The sequence below is a fragment of the Perca fluviatilis genome, chromosome 2 (genome assembly GCF_010015445.1).
Source record: "Perca fluviatilis chromosome 2, GENO_Pfluv_1.0, whole genome shotgun sequence".
In the NCBI taxonomy this organism is placed as follows: domain Eukaryota; kingdom Metazoa; phylum Chordata; class Actinopteri; order Perciformes; family Percidae; genus Perca; species Perca fluviatilis.
The window spans coordinates 26,281,927-26,304,494 of NC_053113.1; the positions used below are offsets into that span (position 1 = coordinate 26,281,927).

General features: G+C 42.0%; 1 protein-coding gene across 3 annotated transcripts in view; it reads left to right on the forward strand.

Annotated features, from left to right (window-relative positions):
• Positions 1–22,568, forward strand: part of hip1 (huntingtin interacting protein 1) — a 46,076-nt gene that overhangs the window by 17,325 nt on the left and 6,183 nt on the right. For 2 of the 3 annotated variants that reach the window (XM_039818637.1, XM_039818652.1), the window contains exons 2-25: positions 4,105–4,168; positions 4,933–5,075; positions 5,290–5,346; positions 6,993–7,073; positions 8,627–8,703; positions 9,264–9,325; positions 10,361–10,501; positions 11,502–11,559; positions 11,740–11,815; positions 12,587–12,730; positions 13,962–14,059; positions 14,362–14,434; positions 14,570–14,753; positions 15,286–15,374; positions 15,697–15,813; positions 16,142–16,243; positions 16,580–16,582; positions 17,814–18,008; positions 18,345–18,492; positions 18,613–18,699; positions 19,854–19,961; positions 20,955–21,091; positions 21,213–21,323; positions 21,592–21,650. In XM_039818637.1, coding sequence (XP_039674571.1) covers positions 4,105–4,168; positions 4,933–5,075; positions 5,290–5,346; positions 6,993–7,073; positions 8,627–8,703; positions 9,264–9,325; positions 10,361–10,501; positions 11,502–11,559; positions 11,740–11,815; positions 12,587–12,730; positions 13,962–14,059; positions 14,362–14,434; positions 14,570–14,753; positions 15,286–15,374; positions 15,697–15,813; positions 16,142–16,243; positions 16,580–16,582; positions 17,814–18,008; positions 18,345–18,492; positions 18,613–18,699; positions 19,854–19,961; positions 20,955–21,091; positions 21,213–21,323; positions 21,592–21,650 — 2,414 coding nt within the window. The remainder of the gene's footprint in view (positions 1–4,104; positions 4,169–4,932; positions 5,076–5,289; positions 5,347–6,992; positions 7,074–8,626; positions 8,704–9,263; positions 9,326–10,360; positions 10,502–11,501; positions 11,560–11,739; positions 11,816–12,586; positions 12,731–13,961; positions 14,060–14,361; positions 14,435–14,569; positions 14,754–15,285; positions 15,375–15,696; positions 15,814–16,141; positions 16,244–16,579; positions 16,583–17,813; positions 18,009–18,344; positions 18,493–18,612; positions 18,700–19,853; positions 19,962–20,954; positions 21,092–21,212; positions 21,324–21,591; positions 21,651–22,568) is intronic. The other variant, XM_039818642.1, reaches the window with a different exon arrangement.

Here is a 22,568-nt window from a genome sequence, read left to right on the forward strand (position 1 = left end):
ACAGTGACAGGAAACAACACAAAAGTAATTTCCCTCTTTGCTAATGCAAGGCAGATGTGGCCAGAGTGCAAACAAAATGTTTTGGCTGCACTAAAGACTGAATTTGATTTTGGAAATATAATCTCTGACAGAGAGTCAGTGTTTTGGGGGAAAAGTGCAGCCCGCTAGCACCGAAAAAAAGCTCTGGCTAGCTTTAGGTGCTCGTGGTGGAAATTAAGCTAGTATGTTGCAATTATTGATTGCACCATGCTAAATGAGGGCCTCTACACCGTCAACAATCTTATAGTGTTTTTCATTTACAGTGAGAAAAATGACACTTAACAACAGGAACCAACTCTAAAATATGTGGTTTTCTAGGTTTATATAAAAGACGTAGTTCACTCCTGACCTCGGAAATACTAGTGTGCCAAAATTATTTTATAATATTCACCTAGTAGTTTTTTTTTCTGTAGCCTTTAACCACATCTCATGGTCCCAGGTCCTTCACATAATTAGGTTAAAAGCTTCAGAAAAATCTAGCAAGTGAACCTTGAGTTTAATCTATACATCAAGTAAATGACTGTTCCCAACACTTATGGCTTCTGGAATAAAACCAAATTTTCTTCTGTTAGTTTTACATGCAGGCAATCTGAAACGCAGTCCCTATAGCATTATCTTAAAGTTGACATAAAGGACGTGTGGAGTCATTGATAATATTATACACCTTTTTATGTTCGGCATTAAGCTGTGCAAGGGATCTCTGTGTTTTGCCAGTGACTTTAGAGCTGCTATTAACATCCCCTCGCAACTGCTTCTGCAAAACTGTTGTTTAATGTGCTATGAAGATGAGATAAGTTTTAATTCTGTTGACAAACTGTTCATGTGTAAACAGGAAGTGCAACGTCTTACAAAGCAGATGCTCAAATTTAACTCGGTGACCTTTCACTCGTGTTCTCGATCAGAGGAAACCAACTGTAGGTATGACCACGTCTTATTTCAGCTCTCTTCTGCACAGCCTGGACAAGACAGTGTAAACCCTGCTGTGTTTGACCTTTACAGTACTAAAACACACACACACACACACACACACACACACACACACACACACACACACACACACACACACACACACACACACACACACACACACACACACAGCCGGAGTCATGGCTCAGGTTATGTGCTGATGCAACACAACAGGTGTACTCGTGTTTAATCAACACCGTGCATGTTTAATGACAGGAGTGGAAGCGCGGTCAGTCAGGCGTCATGTTTACGACACACCCTGCGGTGTATCCTCGTCATCGCCAGGACTACGAGCCGAGCGCAGGCGGGTGGATGATGTTGAATTGGCCTCATTCGTACATTCGTTCCTCCCCCTGCCCTAACTTTGCTTTTGTGAACCACTCCTGTGACTTAATCTGAATCTCACTCGTAAATTAGATTCACAAGACACAAAACTTTTGTTTTCCAACTTGCTGGAGCTGGTGATGATTTGTCATTCAGATGTGGCATGTGGGTGATGCCGTCTGCTGTTGTTCAGACAAGACAGGAGCTGAATTTCTTTTTAAATCCCAGTTTAGTTTTTTGTTTTGAGGTGTGTCGTTGAAGGTTATCATGTTACTTTACAAATAAAATATTCTCTGGACATTTTAGATTCAAAACAGCCATGACACCTGTTAGCATATTCAAGGTTACAGATGGGTGCAGATGTTCTGGTTCAGAGGTTTAACTGATGATTTTAGCAGAGTGTGTTGGGTTTGTGCCTATAGCTACCAATGCTCCCAAGTTCTTCCTCTTCCCTCCTTTATTCCTGCCTCCGTCCCACCCCTCCTGGTATACTTCTCCTCCTCCAATGATTGATCACGGTGAACTACGAGTCCTGACAGCTCACATACGGGAAGAGGAGGAGCAGACTCAGGACATCTGTGGGAAGTGAGATTATGAAACAGGCCTCCCGTCCTCTGCTGACCCCAGGAACTACAGTCACGGTTCATGATTACCATGCAAACCATAGTGACAAAATGCATGTTTGGCTTTATTTTTTTGAACGTCAGCATTTAGCAGGAACATATTTTGAGGGGTTTTTAGGGGTTGAGATGTATGTATATTTTGGTTTGATTTTCTCTCATGTGCAACGTGATATGTCAGCCAGATGCCGCTCCAGAACACCTTGTTTTGAAAAGCATCTGAAACGGCTTTAACTCTCAAACAATGTGGGCCTGGATGTTCTAGCCGGAACATTTTTCATATTTTTTTTATCATACAGCTTTCCTGTTTGGCTGCTTAACATAACCTTGATGGAACATCAAGAAAAGAAAACAATAACAAGTACAGGATCTTTAGCCATGCTAGCAGCATGGCTCTATGGATGGCAGTGTCTGTATGTCGGTCCAGACTGATATATCTCAAACAACTATTGGATGGATTGCCATGAAATTCTGTACATACATTCATGGTCTCAAGAAAATAAATCCTACTGACTTTGGTGATCCCCTGAATTTTACTCTAGTACTTACATGAGGTTGAATGGATAGAATGCCATTAAAAAGAGAAGTGAGCTTAGCAGACTGATGTAGCTCCTCATCTCTGCTTGAGGCTTGCAGCTCGAGGCTACATTAGCTGCTACTAGCAAAACACTCCTGAATCTCTGATCAAACTATCGGCAGTCAAGTTGCATTGTGGGCACTAGGTTTTCAGGATTTGGTTTGGATTAAAAATACGATATTTCTGGTTTTATAACTGTCCATTGTGAGTCTGAAGATGTAATAGGAGGACAATATAAATAGGTTATAGGTAGTAATAACTTTTATATTAATAATAACTTAGCACAATCATCTGGTCAGAAGTTTAATTTGTTAAATACCATAGTTTATGACTGAATACCTGCAAAATGACATTCCCATCAGCTTCCGCTGTACTTTGTGTTTAGTTCAAGCAAATGTTAGCATGCTAACATGCTAAGCATATAATGGTTAAACATGGTAAACGTTATACCTGCTTAACATTAACATGTTAGCATTGTCAAATTACAAGCCATAGTACAAGTACAGCCTTACAGAGCTGCTAGCATAGCTCTTTCATCTTATTTTTTTTTATAATATACCAGACAGTTTTTCTTTTTATCAAATGAATAAACCCCAAAAAATAAAAATGCTGTGGGTTGTCACCAACAACTATCACTAATGCTCACTGTGGGGAATCACTGTCAACACTACCATCTCTGCAGCAGCTCACATCCAAACTATACTGTTGGCTGTATTACTGCTTGTTAATATCAAACCACAACAACTTTGTAATAGTCATGATTGCTGTCTAACTGTCCATATCAAAAGTCTTGAGTTTTTGTATGAAGAGTTAGATGATACTTTAAGTTGAGCTGAAGTTGGAGGGGGCTCATTTTAAATCTGGCCAACATTTCTTTGTAGATTTCACAGCACAGAAAGATATTCCTCTGATTATCCACACGGGAGCAACTGTTGGTACTGTCTCATTCGGTCTGCTTGGTTACAGTCCTAAGTCGTTCCATGGAAATGCAGACTTCTGGATTGAAAATGGAAATTGATTTGTTTCAGTGATTTCTTTCTGTCCACACTCTGAATAGAGACAATGTACATGATTGTATCCAATTTATGATTCCATATTCTACGATTAAGCCAGAATAAGGAGGTGTTTTTTGTGGGAGCAAAGACCCCCCCCCTGCCCTCTTACATACACTCAACATACTCTGTCGCTTCTCCCTAATTCAAGGTAGTGACTGTATTCTGGAGGTGGAACATAAAGAAGAGATGTGATGCCATATGTGTCGCTTGATGAGACAGATGTTTGACTCTGTAGAGCTCCTCAAAAGCAGAGAGGAGCTCAGGCCTCTCAGCGGCTGTTGAATACTAACTCTGCAGAAAATAGGTCAATCACCCTTAAATAAAAAACTCTGCTGCTTCCAGATTCGTAGGAAAGATTAAAAAAAATAAATCTTTCTGAAAGGTTGTCAAGTTTAAAAAAATACACACTTTAAAAACTTTTTTTTTTCTGTAATCAGTGTGAGGAAAAAAAGCTGTGAGCTGATTTGTGTTCTCCATTTTTTTCCTCTGTTCTCCTCTGCCCTTTCTTTCCTCCTCTTCACAGGCTGTCAGCATCAATAAGGCCATCAACACACAGGAGGTTGCTGTCAAAGAGAAGCATGCCAGGAATATCCTCATATTGTGTGTGTGTGTGTGTGTGTGTGTGTGTGTGTGTGTGTGTGTGTGTGTGTGTGTGTGTGTGTGTGTGTGTGTGTGTGTGTGTGTGTGTGTGTGTGTGTGTGTGTGTGTGTGTGTGTGTGTGTGTGTCCGTGGCTGCAGGGTTACGTTAGTGCAAGATCAAAACAATAAACTTAGTGTAACCCCATCATCTTCATGTGGCCCTGCTGCAGAGCTAATTTAGTTGTTTGGAGTCTGCAGAGTCCCAGGGAGAGGAGGAACTAAATACAAAATATCTGGAGCTCATTATTTGGGGTTTTTAACTTTTCAAAAAAGATTTGTGTTTTTTAAATAATAAAGAACATGCAATTTGGATTTTAAAAATACCACTTGCAGTGTAAATACTGAATTATGTATAATATATGATGAAAGTAATCATATTTTTACTTAGGGGTACAGACTCTTCCACATCATCAGCAGCTTTTTTTTGTTGTCTGAGCTGTCAATGTTGTAAGAAGATTTAATTAAAAACTGTAGTAATCAGTGTCTTCTTGCTTCAAGAGAAACAACTCATGAAAGTTTGGTAAAAATCTGTTTAAACTGATCGTAAAAACATGGGTTTTACGTATGAAGATTGGTAAAGATTTAAAAAAGACAAGAAAAAGAGATGATGAAATGTAACATTGGTCACGAGCCAGACTAGTGCCACACAGAAAGAAATGTTGGTATGTCATACACTATAATAACCCCAGTGATCCTTGACCAGCCCCGTCACCCTGCATCTTGGGAACCCATCATGAGAAAGGCGCCCACACTTTCTGGGCAGCGGTCAACCGGCTTCCTCTCTCCAGCAACGCGGTGCTCTGCTGGAAGTTCTGCCATGTCTTCCACAAGCTGCTGCGAGACGGCCATCCAAACGTACGTGAAGATGACAATATTGTAACACCGTAACTGATTTTCACTCACATATTATTAAACTGCCCCGTGTGACAATTTCACTAATGATTCATTCTTCAGTTTATGTCACACCTCGTCTGCATTTAGTTAATTATCTCTGATGAGTCCTGCTTTATGAACTCTTTTCCCCCTCTTGGTCCTCCTCCTCCTGCTGTCTCCGCTGATGTCCCTCCAGGTGATAAAGGACTCCATGAGGAACAAGGCTGATTTAACTGATATGAGCAGGATGTGGGTAAGGACACAGGGTATTATATTAATGTGGTCACATTACAGCATGCGGTCACAAGAAGGACCTTACTGTATGTCATAGGTGATCTTCTCTACTGGCGACTCTGTATTTTGAACATCAGTTGATTAAACATGGATGAATAACAAACATTTGTGTTAAAACATATTTTCCATCCATATTAATAATAATAATTGTCTATTACTGAACCAGCTCCTGTAATTTGGCAGCGGCTAAAATTTCGTCAGAAACAACAACTTATTAGAGTGTGGCTTTTGACAGCAGCTGGAAAACACCTTTTCTGACATCATGATTGGACTGTGGCCAGAAGTGCCATGCAGCACCAATGTTTGATGATTTACCCTAAAAATAAGGGGAATTGTAATTAAGGATGCTTGTATTTTGTTTATTAACATGATCACATAAAAGCCACCAACTGTCCTCCTTGTCAGATTACATGATTTGTTTTTAGTCAGCCGGCTGCTGCCGGAGTGACAGGCATTGTGTCCTGTGATGGACAAAGCCATGTAAAAGCGTGCCAAGTGTGACTGTCGGAACACAATGCCTGCCAGCTACATGTTGTGGCTAACAGACAGTAGTGTTACATAAGCTAGTCTGCTAGCTTCTCAGCGGGGAATCCCTGCTCTCACCTGTTTTGAAGGTGGCAGAGCTAAAAATAGAACGTGGTTTCTGTGTAAGTCTCATTGGTGTTAACATTTGCATTGATCTAAGTGAGCGCAAGGCTCTTCGCATTATTGATGACACCTCTGAAGAAATTAACAGGGTTTATTGTGTAAAGCTGTACAAAAGGCTGGGCAATATATCAATATTATATCAATATTGGGACATGAGACTTGATATTGTCTTAGATTTTGGATATTGTTGGATGTGATTTTCGGGAATTTACCAGACTGTTCAAGCTGTTATTACTAGCTATTATTTGCCTTTACCCACTTAGTCATTATATCCACATTACAGATGATTATTTATCACAGATCTTATTGTATAAATATTTTGTGAAAGCACCAATAGTCAACCCTACAATATCGTCGCAATATTGATATCATGGTATTTGGTCAAAAATATGGTGATATTTGATTTTCTCCAGCCCTACCTCTACAGAATGCAGTGCATTAAAGCCACTAAATCTGAGCAGTCTAAAGCAACATACGGGTGGAAAGCCTGCTCTGTTTTGTATTCCTGGATGTTTTTTTATTACTCAGTTTTCGCTGAAATCGCTAGGCAGGAGGATACAGGAAGTTGGTCTCTGTGACCAGGGTGGTGGCCTCTCCTGTTGTGTCATCACCATCCGCACTCCCAGGCTCAGGGAAAAAGGAAGTGAGAAGCAAATTGGCCAAATAACTACTCTTATTCAACCTTGTCTACACTGAGACATTTTCACACCCAGTGAACTGAACTGAACCTGAACTGAATATGGCCAGTCTATGCTCACTCTTTTCACGTTTACTGTGTGATGCCTTCAGCCACAGTGCCACAACGAATTCCCTCAAACCACCAAGTGATTTGCTTCCTCAGTTTTCTTTTACTAGCAAAAGCTGCAAGTCCTCCAGGAAGAGAAACGACTATTTTATACCTTTTGATCATGTCTCTGCTCTTCCTCTTAACGTCTCTCCTCCCCCCCCCCCCCTCAGGGTCACCTGAGTGAAGGCTATGGGAAGCTGTGCAGCATCTACCTCAAACTGCTCATCACCAAAATGGAGTTTCACATCAAAGTGAGTCATATTAGCCTATAAAACCCAGCGCCAGTCTCCCTCATCACTCATTATCTTTGTCTCAGACTCTCTTTTTAGTGCCAGCATATCTCTGCTGGGGGGGGGGCTTTTACACTAATGGCCTCTCAAGAATCTGTAATGTAGTCTTTTTATGAGACAGCAGAGCAGTGCCGTGCTCTGACCGAGAGGCAGCGTTGATCCTATCACAAGAAGATGTGGTTAGTTTTTGCACCACTGACGGCTAATTCTTACCCAAGGGTCAGGGCAGTGTTAGAGGACAGTTTGCCAAGATGTATCATGGGAATCAAAAGAGTAAAGTGACACTTTGCCAGAGGAAACCATTAATCAACTTTTATTTCACCTCGGTACCCTGTATTTGCTCAGTTTGTCGCTTACACATCAGCATGCAGGTTGATATATACCTCATGCAAAGTCTTAAAAAACACTGAGCTCACAGAGCAAGAAATACAAATTCTCTCGTCACACACTAGATAAAGGTCAATTAATCAACAGTCAGCTTCTGTGAAAACAGTCTCATATTAACAAAGCAAAGAGCTGGTGAACTAAAAAGAATATCTGCTTGGGTCATTTTTACTTGCTAAATAATCTACTGCCCACATGCATATTTCAACAGAAATAGGGTGCCTTAACATATTTTAGGGTTATTTTCAAAACAGGGATTTTTTTAGTCTTATTTTATTTATTTTTTTATCTTTGGAGTCCTCACACCTGCCCACCATTACACTTCATATAATCTTTGGCTGCAGAGAAACAAGAATGTTTTTCAGATATATATTTGTGCTGCAGTTTTATGTAAATCCAGAGTCAAACAGTTCAATTCACTGCCAGGTTTTTGTTTTAATTGGCTTCAACTTGTGAGACAAAAAAAGAGTGCACGGGAGCAGTTCAAAGTCCACACAACACATTTGCCTGAGGGATTCAAAGAGTTTCTCGTAAACTTGCCAACCAGCGTATAGGAAGTGTTCAGATTAAGACATTAAGACCCCCCCCCCCCAAGTGGAAATTACATGGTTTTCACTCCTTTCAATCCTTTACTTAAAGCAATTAATATTTAACAATATTAACAATGGATCACATGATTATTTGTTTGTAAAAGGGGTCGCTCATAGTGATAAATCCACAGAGAACCATCCCCTCTGCTTTACACTGCGTTCTATAGACTTTTCCAGCTCATAATTTTCGGTTTCTGCCCAACTACTGTACTGGTTTGGTTCATTCTCCCCGATCTCATCTAAAAACTCTCGATACTCGACCTGCTCAGCACCCCCTAACAGCAGACAGCTAGCTGGTGAACACAGTGGAGCATTAGCAGCTAAAGAGCCAGATATGTTTTTGAGGATTTGTTTCTGTGTAAATATTGGACTCAAATTCATCAGATGGACACAAACACGACTCCAAATGAATTATGCATGAATTATAAAAGTACAATGTTTATGGTTATAAACAGTACATCATGCCTGTAAGCTACTCATGTGTTCGTCTCAGATGGACATCAGGACGGCTGAACTTCCTCCTGTTGTCTTCTTTTTCAGAACCCTCGTTTCCCCGGCAACCTACAGATGTCAAACCGACAGCTCGACGAGGCTGGAGAGAACGACGTTAACAACTTGTGAGTGTGGCATGCTGCTGCTGCCTCGCCTGTCGTTATTGTTTTTGCGGTTATTGCCGGGAAAAAGGGGGGGGAAAGGGGGGGGGGGGGGGGGGGGGGGGAAGAGGGAAGGGAGGGGGGGAAGGGGGGGGGGGGGTGGGTTGGTTGTGTGTTGTTTTGGGGGGGGGGGGGGGGGGGGGGGGGGGGGGGGGGGGGGGGGGGCCGGGGTGGGGTGTGGGGGGGAGAAAAAAGGGGAGAAACGGGGGGGGGGGGGGGGGGGGGGGGGGGGGGGGGGGGGGGGGGGGGGGGGGGGGGGGCTTTTTTTTTTTTTTTTTTTTTTTTTTTTTTGGCCCCCCCCCGCAGGTGTTGGGGGGGGGGGAAGGTGTTGTTTTTTTCAAAAAAAAAAAAAAAAAACCAATCGCCAAAACTGATTGACATGTGAGAAGAATGACATCAATGTGAACGCTCTCTCTTACACTCCTTGATCCAATTTTTACCACTATGATGCAATGAAACGTTTGTGTGTTTGCTGAAATCATGTAAAAACGGTCATCTCTCTTTCTGTATCTCTCCTCTTTTAGCTTCCAGTTGACAGTAGAGATGTTTGACTACCTGGAGTGTGAGCTCAACCTCTTCCTGGGTGGTAAGCTACCAGCTGTGCTTATCTGAGCCAGAGCATGATGTAACACACACACACACCACACACACACACAGTTTGCTGATACACTCTCACAGACAGGAAGATGCAGTCTGACTGATAGGTGTACTGTTCATAATGGTGCACAGAAATAGACACTCTGACAGCTATTAGTGGTTATATACCCGGACTGTAGCCCTGCTGTTGTCTGGGTGAGTCATCCTGGGTTAATGTCTTTTAAAGTATAGACAGGACTAAAAATAGATAGCTGGGATGTGACCAGGAGCTCAGAAGAAATTCTGGGAAAGCTGTGCACTCTTATTCATAAATGAACAGGAGAATATGACATTCTTGTTTCAATGTATGATGCTCTTCATTCTTGTTACTCCCCCCCCACCCCGCTCTCTCGAGGCAAATAAAGATATCTGCCAAAACCATCTTTATTCATATTCAGAACAAACTTTTGTTCTTATGAGTTTGATATTCCACTAAACATACACAAAAACGCATTACAGTTACCTCACACCCAAATCTCAAAGCATCACGTCATTCAGGGGTAAAGAGGCGTGCGTGCGTGTGTGTGTGTGCGTGTGTGTGTGTGTGTTTTCTAGCTGTGCAGGAAACCACACCTCTGCAGTGCACAGAGGCTCTCCAGGCTTTAGGGCTGGTGTGAGTAGGGTGGCAGGGAAATGAAAGAGGGGCCTGATGATGGAGGGAGAGAGGGAGTTAGACAATCCTGTTAGTGTTCAGGTTGCTGCCCCACTTCAAACCTCCTCCTCTCCCCATGAGCAAGAGTGAGCTTCTTGCTGCTTTCAGCCATTTTCTCACTTTATTTTACTTGATTGCTTCATGAAAAATTCATGATTGACGAGGCTCGTGCACGACTGTCTCGCTACGTTTGCATTAATAATCAATGATGTGTGCATGTGTGGTGTGTTTGTAATGATACCTGATGGGTTCACACGACTCTGTGTGGGTAGATATTGATGCATTGAAGAGATCCACTGATCGGGTATGTGTTTCTCTCTCTCCCCTCCCCAGTATTTAGCTCTCTAGACATGTCTCGGTCGGTGTCCGTGACAGCGGCGGGCCAGTGTCGCCTGGCCCCCCTCATCCAAGTCATCCTGGACAGCAGCCACCTGTATGACTACACCGTCAAGCTGCTGTTTAAGCTGCACTCCTGTGAGTGACACACACGTCTGTTGGTCAAACTGCACCGCAACTACAGGCTCAGTAGTATTAGGGTTCAAACCTTATTTGAAAAGTCTCTTATTACAAACTGCCTTAACTTGTCATAAAGCGCTCGTTTCAACCTGATGGATGCCACCTGTTCATAGGGGATTTGCACTTTCATGGGATTTGATCATTAGCATAATCAATTTCTCATAACTGATGAATAAGTAGTCGTGTTTCATTCACAAAAAATGTCACCTGAGAGTAAAAAGCAGAATTTCACACCGCAGAGTTTCAAGTCCTGCAGACGAAAACATGACAAATTATAGTGTCGGTAGTGGGGCAGTAATTCTTTTCATTGTCAATTAATCTGACGATTATTTTCACGATTTATTCTACAAAAGGTAAAGGCGGTAGTGAAAAATGCCAATCACAACTTTCCAGAACCCAAAGTGATGTCCTTAAATTGTTTTGTTTTTTTATCTGACAAACAGTCCGATACCGAAATATATATTCGATCGACTGATAATTGCAGCTCCGGTCATTATTATGGGACCTGAAACAATTACTGAAGAAAATGACTGAAAAAACAGAAATAAAGACAAAATAAAGTTTAGATATGCCAATACAATCCTAAAAAAAAACTAAATCGGCAAGCCATGATAATGATAATATGGTGAAGAGAATATTAAAAATGCATTAGCCTAAGTTTATTTCCGTTATATTTAATTTTAATTGATTTAAACTTAAAAATACTGTCTGTACATGACTTGTATGACAGGTCTGAACCACTCATGAATTCCCTTTTGTGAAACATTTTTAACACAAGTAAATTTGGCTCCTGAAACCTTTCACAGCTCTGCTGGATAAACTCAAACGTGCATGCAGTTCAGTTTCAAGAAGCCTTTTCTCAGTTTCTGAAAAAAAGATTTTGTAGAGTTTGTATATAGAATACCTGACAGCTTTGTTGTCCGAGACTGACATGTTTGTGTTTTGTGTGTGCTTGCAGGCCTTCCAGCAGACACTCTCCAGGGCCACAGAGATCGCTTCCAGGAACAGTTTAAGAAGTATGAAGTTCACTCGCAGAAACCCAGCCGGTCACGGTTTCACTCTACTCGCTGACTGAGTGTGACCCCGAGGACTGAGCTCTTAGTACCGCGTTGAAAGACGTTTACAATGTCAAACTCTTTAGTCTCTCTCAAATCTGTTCCTTGGTCTGTCCCAAACTCTCTGTCTCTCTGTTTCAGATTAAAGAGTCTGTTCTATCGCTCCAGTAACTTGCAGTATTTCAAGAGGCTGATTCAGATCCCACAGTTGCCTGAGGTGAGAACCGCCCTCACTAAGTCTTACATTTTCCACATTTTAACCAAACCTACCAAGCTTCAAGTTGACCCGGTTGTTTCAGGTTTTTGTTTAACAATTAATTAATGAATTCCCCATCAAAAAGCTCTCTCTTTTAATAGTATATCTTTTATATACCAGTTTTTTATAAACTCTAAAACAAGTCTTGATTATATCTTCTATACAGTAAATGTCTTTCTTTTCATATCAACTTCTCAGCTTTTATCAACCCTTCATTTTACTGAGATACTTATACACGCTGCCACATATGATATAAATGGAAATGAGGAAAGCGACACGTAGGGCGCCTTCACAATATGCACTTTGAGCTCACTCTCTGTCCTACATTTGCTCATATCTATTTGAGGGTGTAACTCATATCCATCACTAACATGAAGTGACATAAACATGCCCTGTAGCTGCACTCCCTTGCTTTTTATTGTTTTGCAAACGAAGAAAAAAAAAAAAGTTGCTTTGACACTAAAATTCTGCCACAAGGCAAATGACTAACTCCCCTTCATGCGGATGCAGGTGAATTAATATAAATGAATCTGTGTTGAATTTAAGCATAGGATATTGATGTAATCTAGATCTCATTTGTTAAAAATGCACATGTATTTCTATGTTGTTTAAACTTGCAACAAATATCAGATTTTCAAGGGGTAAAGACATTTTTGGGACACTAACTGCTTCCTGCAAAAAAAACAATAAAAACAATATGGTGATTAAAATTGTGCTGTTTGATTCTTTCAGAACCCTCCTAACTTCCTGCGTGCGTCGGCTCTGTCGGAGCACATCAGCCCTGTGGTCGTGATCCCCGCCGAGTCGTCGTCCCCCGAGTTGGAGCACGTGGTGGAGACAGACGACCTGGTGGACACGGACGTCCCCGTGTTGCCGGTAACTAAACAAGCCAAGTATCCCTGAATGATACCTTCTTAAATGAAATGGTGTGTACGCTGTTGTAGTCCGCAATCAAAAATGGTAAACTGAAGGAGATAAAAGCAGGAAATAACCTTCCAGCAGTGTAGACATGAGTAGACTCTCCTGTGCAACCACATATTTTTCAGATTCTTGGTAAGACCACTCTAAACATCTGTTTTATATTTATGCCGGCATGTCATGGTGTTAATTATACTGACTTTCACATACAGTAGCTGGCTGTTGGAGGAAAAAAAATATATATTTGTCTTCTTATAAACTAACTAACTAAATAATGAGGTAATTGCTGGCATTTGGACCCACAATCCAGCTGCAAAACACCTGGATAATTCAATTCAGTTCAATTTTATTTATAGTATCAAATCATAACCGGAGTTATCTCAAGACACTTTACAGATAGAGTAGGCCTAGACCACACTCTATAATTTACAAAGACCCAACAATTGCAGTAATTCCCCCAAGAGAAAGCATTTTAGTACGACAGTGGCAAGGAAAAACTTCCTTTTAGGAAGAAACCTTGGTGGTGAGAAAAACTTCCCTTTTAAGGGAGTAACCTCAGACAGACCCAGTCTCTTGGTAGGCGGTGTCTGACGGTGCCGGTTGGGGGTGCGATGAACAGTGGCAATAATAGTCACAATAAAGATAATGGAACAGTGACTAGAAATTTAGTTTAGCTGACGCTTTTATCCAAAGCGACTTAGAATTGCTATATATGTCAGAGGTAACACACCTCTGGAGCAACTAGGCGTTAAGTGTCTTGCTCAGGGACACATTGGTTGATGTATCGCAGTGGGAATCGAACCCGGGTCTCCCACACCAAAGGCATGTGTCATGTCCACCGCGCCATCACCACCCAGTTTTAGTAGTTGATGGCATAGCAGGGCACTGCAGGGCGTTACAGGACATAGCAGGGCACAGCAGAGCATAGCAGGGCGTAGCAGTGAATGTGCAGATCGGAAAGATCGATAGAGACTACTTATAAGAATATTAGAAGACATGAAACTTTAGAGGCACAAAGGTGGATTGTAGGTACAGCTCCAATAGTTAATGACTGTGTTTCATAATGATGCAGTTAGGAAAGACAAGGAAACACAAAATAATAACCCAGTTAATGACAACAATAAAATGGTGCCAATGTAAGTTTTCTCATGTGATTTTTCTCTTAAACCTGCTTGTTTTAAACACACAGGCTGCTTTGGAGACCAAGTTTGATGACCTGTTTGGCACCTCGGCTGCTATAGACCCCTTCAACTTCAACAGTCAGAACGGCATGCGGAAGGACGACAAGTAGGGCCTGAAAACGTCACAGTAGATTTGTGTGTCTGCATGATTATCGCTGTCAGTGTAATTTAAAATTTGGCAAGAAGCTAAATTATTCTCGTTACATTTGCATCAAAAAAAACATCATCAAATATTACAGCACAGTTATGGATCTTTGGGGTGGTTGTGTGAAATTCTACGTTTAATTAGATCCAGAAATTTAAATCAAGCCAAATTTCATTTGTATCTGTTACAAGTCTTCCCGTGAAAATAAAGTTGATTGATTTCCTGTTTATATTTTGGACTGTTGTTTTGTCTGTACCCATCAGAGACCGTCTCATTGAACAGCTGACGAGGGAGATCCAGGCCCTGAAAGATGAGCTGGAATCTTTCAGACTGGAGGTAAAGAGGATTATCGTTATTCATTTCACAGATAGCTTACAAATGTCATTTCTCACACACAAATAAATCTATCTACAAAGGATCCCAGTGTTAATTTCTTTTCATCCCCCTCTCTCTTTCTCTGTCCGTCACCAGAGTGGTCGCTTGTGTCAGGCCCTGAGGGGGCGTGTCAATGAGCTGGAGGCGGAGCTTGCCGAGCAGAGCCACCTGAGGCTGCAGGCGGCAGGAGAGAGCGAGTTCCTGAAGGCGGAGCTGGACGACCTGCGGAGGGTCCGAGAGGACACGGAGAAGGAGCAGCGGAGCCTGACGGAGATAGAGAGTAAGTCTGGACATCTGTCCTTTTTAACAGGAAGCTTCTTGGTCACATTTATTATGAATCCAAATAGTTGAAAGCTGCCCTCATTTTTTGTTTTTGTTTAGTCTGACAAATTCCACCCTTTTGGCAATGACTTTAAGTGAAGTTACAACAAAACAGTTTACAAATCTATTAAAGGAGTTTGTTTCACAATACATGCTGTGTCCTACTTATACAGAACACACCGGTACTCTTAACATACAGTCAAGACTATTTTATGTTCATTTATTTGAATATATCTTCTGTGTGTATCCATGACTAAACTTGACTGCAGATATGTAAAAGTTGTGGCAAACATGGTTGCTACTCTTGTCAGTGCCTCCTTTTTAAAAGGAAGGAAAAAACTATAGGGTGTAACATGGGAAAACTGATAATAATTTATTAAACTATTTGTTGTATCGATGATTTACCTACAGTGTTCCTCACCTGCAGTCAGTTATTGTGTCTGCTAATAACTGTGTATGACTGTCTCTCTCTCTCTGTTGTTTCCAACCAGAAAAAGCTCAGGCCAATGAGCAGCGCTACACCAAACTGAAGGAGAAGTACTCAGAGCTGGTTCAGAGTCATGCAGACCTGCTGAGAAAGGTATGAAGACGAGTCTGACTTCTTCATGTTAAATCAGATCCTTCTCTGTGTCCTTGTCCCCTCCTAAAAAAAACCCTTCCAAGTTAAATTAAGTTCTGTCACCCTGCTGTTCTTTTTATAATTTTCCCCAAGCTAAAGATCTGGCCCTTTGTCCTTTTGTGTGTGTGTGTGTGTGTGTGTGTGTGTGTGTGTGTGTGTGTGTGTGTGTGTGTGTGTGTGTGTGTGTGTGTTCGCGCGCATGTGTGTGTGTGTGTGTGTGTGTGTGTGTGTGTGTGTGTGTGTGTACGCGCGCATGTGTGTGTGTGTGTGCGCGTGTGTGTAGAACGCAGAGGTGACCCGGCAGATGACGGTGGCTCGTGTGGCACAGGATGAAGTGGACGCAGTGAGGAGAGAAATGCAAGGGAAGGTGAAGGCCGCTCAGGAGGTTGCAGACAGACAGGTGAGTACCAAATGCATTTTAATGTCCCTGCAACACAGCACACAGCAAGTTAGCCACGTCTATTCATCTCAGGGTTTTGCAGTCAAATGATTGGCTGTGGGTCCAACAGTGCTGAACCTCACTACTTTAGGGTGCATGAGGAACATAATACGGGAAAATATTTTTGGGGCAATCATTTGGCCACAAAAAGACCCAAACATAAGAAACTGCTTTGAGAAATTGTATTTTAGGTTGTTTTTGTTTTTTTGGACCTGTAAAAAAACTCCCTCTCTTATTGGTGGAGCTGATGTGAGTTGTCTAAAGTGAGATTTTGACTTCTCTTGCTCAGGAGAGGGAGCAGCTGGAGCAGCTTCAGGAGCTACAGAGAGAGCTGGTGTCCAGCAGGACGGAGCTGGACTCCCTGAAGACCACCATGGCCTCGTCACAACAGGTCACTCTCCTCTCAGCCTTTTGGCACTCCTCACACAAAAGGATTAGTTTGAAGCTGCTAAAGTTACTGAAGTAATTTATAACAGTCCCAATCTCAAAAAGATAAAAGCGGCTGCTACAAGAAAGTGTGAAAAGATCAATGATGTGACATTAATCAAACCTGGGGTTTCCTAATGGAGCACAGTCTGGACAAAATCTAAAAATAGGCTGCTCAGTTACATCTTTGGTGCATGTGCCACGTCATGCATATGGATCAGCTGTTCATGAAACCTGACCTTCTTAAACAAGAACAGTTAGGCCCAGGCTATAGTATATACCATTCTGTATCCTGGATCAGGCTGTTCACCTTGTGAAATCCTAAACTTCCCCCAGCAGAATCCCAAACACATCCAGTTTCTGACGGTGTTCAGCGTGGGGAAATTTTTTAAACAGTAGCAGCACAATAGTTTACATCCTCTGATCTTCCTGTTGATCCTATCTCGGTTTGTCATCTCTGCACAGCTGAGAAGCCAAGTTGATGTTTGTAACAGGCGACTGAAGGCATTTCTTTAAAAGAAGAGACCATAATCAAAAAAAGAAGCCGTAAAATCTTGTCCAAACTACTGCTTTCATAAATGCAGCCGCTTGGTTCCTGCTTCAGTATATCCGTGTGAGTTTGTGTCTGTGAGCAGCTAGCTCATATTGATCTGCAGGAATATTTTGAAGGGAACTATAAGGGGAGTGACAGTTCAATGAGCCATGAATTCATGTTATACACCCTCACAACCTCACTGATTGCTCAGAACTCCCTCCACCCACAATTTCAGATGTTTTTCTGCACATGCAGCGTACCTCTCATCCGTCTCTGCCTCCCACTCCTGACATCCTATTTTTGTAGTCACTACTTATCAATTCTGTCAGTCTTTCTGTCGTCCTCCTCCTCCTCCATCTCTCTAATCTCCACAGTCCTTTTCACACATAGCCCACATTTTATCGCTCTTGTCACATGCTTTCAGCTCTCACGAGCTCCTGCTGCACAGTTTACATCCATATTCTTAATTCTGTTTCTCCTTTTATCTCTCAACATTTTTCCCTCTCTGTCGGACCTGCTGGGACTTAGGCTGTAAGTCTCATACATGTTTTTCTTACCTGTAGATCATATTCTTGCGCTCACGTCATTTTTGAAGTAGTTAATATTCCAGAAATGTCATTTCACAAACTTCCAGCACACAGGATCTGATGTAACCCTTTACTCCGTTGCCATAGTTTGTTGCATTGCAGCCAAGTTGCACAACCACAGCCTCCTAGTGTTCGTTTGATTGTAAACTTGACCTCAACCCAAACCTCTCTGAAGACTGTACGCCTATCCGCAAACTTAAATGGAGGCAATATTGATATAATCAGTGGCTGAAGATTTTTTTATTGTGAGGTCAGAGTACTGGCATCACATCGTACCACATCCTGATATGTCATGACAGATATGTATTATCCTAACCATGTGTAACCATGTCTTCCTGTGGATTCATTGTGCCTCGAAATCATCTTCTTTTTTTATCCCCTCCCCCCCCAATCTTTTTTTTTTTTCCACGCAGTCAAGTGAGGTGCTCGGCACCCAGCTGGTTGCCCTTGAGTCTGAGAAGGCGGAGCTGGTGCAGTCCTTGTCGAAGGTGGAGGCAGAGCTGGCTTCCCGCGGGGAGGAGCTAGAACGAGTACAGAGCTCGCTGGCGACTGAAAGGGAGAGCGGGGTGAAGACTGCAGAAGCCCTGCAGAATCAGCTCAATGAGAAGGTGACACATTGTTATTTTCTCAATTATCTTTCTTAATTAACTTTCTTAATTAGCTGTAATAAATCAAGCCAATGTTTCGTTGGCAATTGAGAGACCCAGCATGTCTAATAAACATCTTAATCTTCACATTTTACGCTCTCTGGCATTTCTAATAAAGGCTGGTGTGATAAGTTCAACCGTGTGTGTGTGTGTGTGTGTGTGTGTGTGTGTGTGTGTGTGTGTGTGTGTGTGTGTGTGTGTGTGTGTGTGTGTGTGTGTGTGTGTGTGTGTGTGTGTGTGTGTGTGTGTGTGTGTGTGTGTGTGTGTGTATGTGTATGTGTGGATTTGCATCCACAGGAGAGCAGGGAGCAGTCGTTGGAGAGCCAGCTGGTTACAGCTCGCTGGTCCAGTCTGCAGGGAGCTGTGGAGGAGGCGGAGAAGATCATTCAGGATTCGCTGGCTCAGATAGACGACCCAGTGCACATCAGCTGCACCAGCTCTGCAGGTCAGAGCTGCTGTAATTCAGTGTTGGGATGCAGATTAGCACTGTGTGTTGTAATGTTTGTGTGCATACTCACATGTTTATGTCTTGGCTGCCATGTCTCTCTTTTTGTTATCCCTGCAGACTACCTAGCATCCAGATGTCAGGCCTCTTTAGACTGTATAGACCGACTGCATTCTGCCAGAGAGGCCTTCCTGGCTGACAACACAGGTGAGCAGTTAGAAAGGGATACATTATATGTAAAGATATGCAATTAAGATAAATAGTTAGTTAGTTAGTTAGTTAGTTAGTTAGTTAGTTAGTTAGTTAGTTAGTCTTTATTGTCCAATGGGAAAATTTGTTTTCAAAGTCTGTACAGGGCCTCACAAATATACATACATACATACATACATACAGTAAACGTAGACACCTTCACCCCAAACACCCTATAATGCACAGTTCCCACCAGTCCGTTCCCCTGGCACCCCTTGTGTGCAGCATATACAACATATAAGTAACAAACCCACACACACACACACACACACACACACACACACACACACACCGATGGGGAGCTTTATTTAGAGATGATACAGCAGGAGGCACAAAACTCTTACTGTAGCAGCATCATGGTCGATTGTCCGTGCTTTGCGTTTGGTGGCTTTGCTGTTGAGGTCTGATAGGTTGGGGGTGGGAATGCCAATTTCTTTTTTTTGATGCAATCTGGGTGACATGAGTGAGTTTTTTTCTGTTGGTGGTAGTTAACATGTTGAAAAAGCAGGGGGAGCAGTACAGGAGAAAGATATGTAATAAGCTAGTAAATAATTACGGTAGACATTTTAACTAATGTTGTGGTGCCTTTGATTTATTATTTTGCTACTCAACATTTTAATGAATACTGTTGTTACCATCCACAGACCTTAAAATTATCATTTTTTTAAAGGCTCTGCACACCCAAGCAGGTTTTTTTAGTTATTTGCTGATTAGCTCAAGTTGAAGCTGGGCAAGCTCTGCAGGGAATTGAATGATATCCCCACTTTCTGCACTAATATATAAATGATAATGAGGTGCTACATAATTAAGAAGTGATGGAGGTAGATGTCAATCAGACACAGTCTGTACAGAGAGACCTGAGAAAAGGTCTAAACAGGCAACATAAGAAAACACCTGTGAGGATGTACAACAGGTGGTTGGGGGGCTTTAAAACATGAATCATAAAAACAGAGTGGGAACCTAATAAAATAAAATATATACTGTATTGTGTTTTCAAAACCGCAATAAAATAGTGATGTAAGACCAATGACTTATATATGTATGTGTGTGTTTATGTTGATGTGTTTTTGCAAAGACACCATTAAGTCCTAAAGATTTAAATTTATTTGTAGGTGTATCTGAGCTGGTACGAGTGGTGACCCAGTGTGGCCACCTGGTGGGCGACACCATCGTTCAGGGTAGTGCCACCTCCCACATGGTGCCTGTGGAGCAAGCTGATGGTAAGTGTGTGTGTGTGTGTGTGTGTGTGTGTGTGTGTGTGTGTGTGTGTGTGTGTGTGTGTGTGTGTGTGTGTGTGTGTGTGTGTGTGTGTGTGTGATAGAATAGAATAAATTGTAGTCTTCACTTTTCTCCGGCCCAGACATGTACATGTTCTGACATGTCTGTAAGTAGTTCATACTGTACCTTCTCATATGTTACATATGTACAGTAAGGTTAAAATGATTGTCTCTATAATTACATTAATGTTAGTGTGTAATCTTCTTGTATCAGTCCATATATCTGAACGTCCTGTGATTAGAAATAGCTGTCTTTCAGCCAAAACATGCATGGGTAAAACAAAGTTGCTGACTTCATTCAGGATTAATGTTTGCAGGATGTTGCTCTCTTGGGAGAGCAGCATGGGCAGGTCTAAACATGCCTAAATATAATGGAGCTCTGACCAGCAGTCTTAATACTGCAACAAAGAAACGACAGAATTAAAACTGGGTCGAACTGAAGCGCCATCTGTAGCTGTAACTCAGAAAATCAATGGACCCTGTGTTTCTCCATTGCTGAAACATTTGAATGCAGCATTTGAAAGCCTTGATGCAAATCTGCTGATTGTCCTGCATCTAAAAAAACAGGCCGACGGCTGCTGTAGAGGTAGTTTTGGTTTTTCTACCTCCCATTGGAGTGGCTGTTTCAGCTGTTAGTTGACACTTTGCCTGAGGGGATGTCAGTATAATTAACACTGCAGCTGCAGCCCCTAGTGGCACTGATACACATCAGAGTGTACAGAATAAATACTGTGGTATTTTGATAGAAAATGGAGTGTAAATGATTTTACAGCATGGCATATGTTTTAAGATTTAAATGTGCATCTATCTATCCATCTGTCTATCTATCTATCTATCTATCTCAGGAAATCAGACTTATTGGTCATTTTCTTTCTATGTATGTTTATTTATTTTAATTATATGCGTCCTCCCTGTCCTTGTCTCTGTCGCTGTCAGCCCTCTCAGAGAGTGTGAAGGCGTGTGGGGCCGAAGCTCTGGCTCTGCTGGGCCAGATGAAGCAGCAGGACAGCCTGACTGCAGCAGACAGCAGCAAGCTGAAGGCGGCTCTGGAGGCCATTCTGGCCACTGCAGAGGTCCATACATACAAATCTTCCCCAGAGTTGCTGTATGATCTAGATCGTGATAAAAGGTTAAATATGGTCATGTATGTGCTTTAATACTGACTTACGTCTCTCTTGTTCTGTCTTTGTTCAGAAACTGCGTCCTCGGGGTTTGGAGCTACAGCAGGGGGAGCTGGGAGATCTAGTGGAGCAGGAAATGGCTGCCACCTCTGCTGCTGTGGAATCGGCAGCTACCAGGATAGAGGTGTGTGTGTGTGTGTGTGTGTGTGTGTGTGTGTGTGTGTGTGTGTGTGTGTGTGTGTGTGTGTGTGTGTGTGTGTGTGTGTGTGTGTGTGTGTGCTTTAAGCCGTGGTCATCTGGTGGCAGATGTGTATTTAAATGCACATGCTGTGTGAGTGTGTGGCTCTTTGCAAGCTAGGTGAAAACATTGCCCCCTGTTTTCACTTTCAAGAAGTATGAACTTCAAAGTGTCTTTATTTTTGTCTCCTATGTGCCCTTGTGGATCCCAACAGGAAATGCTCAACAAGACCCGAGCAGTTGATACAGGAATCAAGATGGAAGTCAATGAGAGGTAAAGCACAGATTTGGGCTGGAATCCCTTATTACAGTCACAATAATCGTAGACTTTCTCCAAGGTGAAAAGGTTTCTATACAGGATCAAACAAAAACAGTTTAAACATCACATTAACTGAATATAAATGAGATTCAGGAGAGTGCAAGACGATTTGAACTAGATCTACTAAAAGGATCATCCTCATTATTTTACAAGAATATCACATTTTCCTGAAATAGAACTACAGTTGACCCACAAACAAACGTTTATACTTTCTATGGCTTTACATGGTGTCTCTCCTCTCTATACTGTAGCAGTAAGTTGTATTAAGATTAAAGTAGAAACCATAAACTTGAACTATCAGTGACTAGAACGACAACAACAACAACAACAACCATCTCTGCGGTGAAAGACAAAATGCCTAAAAAATAAATATGAAGATTGAGGAACCGATTCATCTGTTATAGATACACCACTGAACTGGAAGATGATTACCAACAAGGCAGCGCAACAGTCACATGGTATTTCAGTGAAGTTGCAGACGGTCACACACTGAGGGCTGACGTGCAAAGAATTTAATCCGTTCAGCCACAAAGCCGATGCAAACTGTGAAGCCTGAAGCCAGTGTGACACGTAATGTTTGTCTGCTGTTTGTTTTCCGTACATCCAAACCTCAACCTTCAGGGTGCATTCTGTAGTTTTTATACCGGTAATGTCATTCCTATTTCGCTGGAGCAGCTCCACAAGCTATTATCATATCATAGATGTCTTACATCAAATATGGTGCAACTAACAGCTCAAGGAAGTTCAGAAATCTCTTGATTACATTATTGTGCAGAAGCGTGACATCAGTGGTGGTTCTGCTGCATCAGGCACATGACTCTTCACTAAACCATCCAAGGCTACAGGAGTATCAGTTCAGATCTAGGGTTTAGA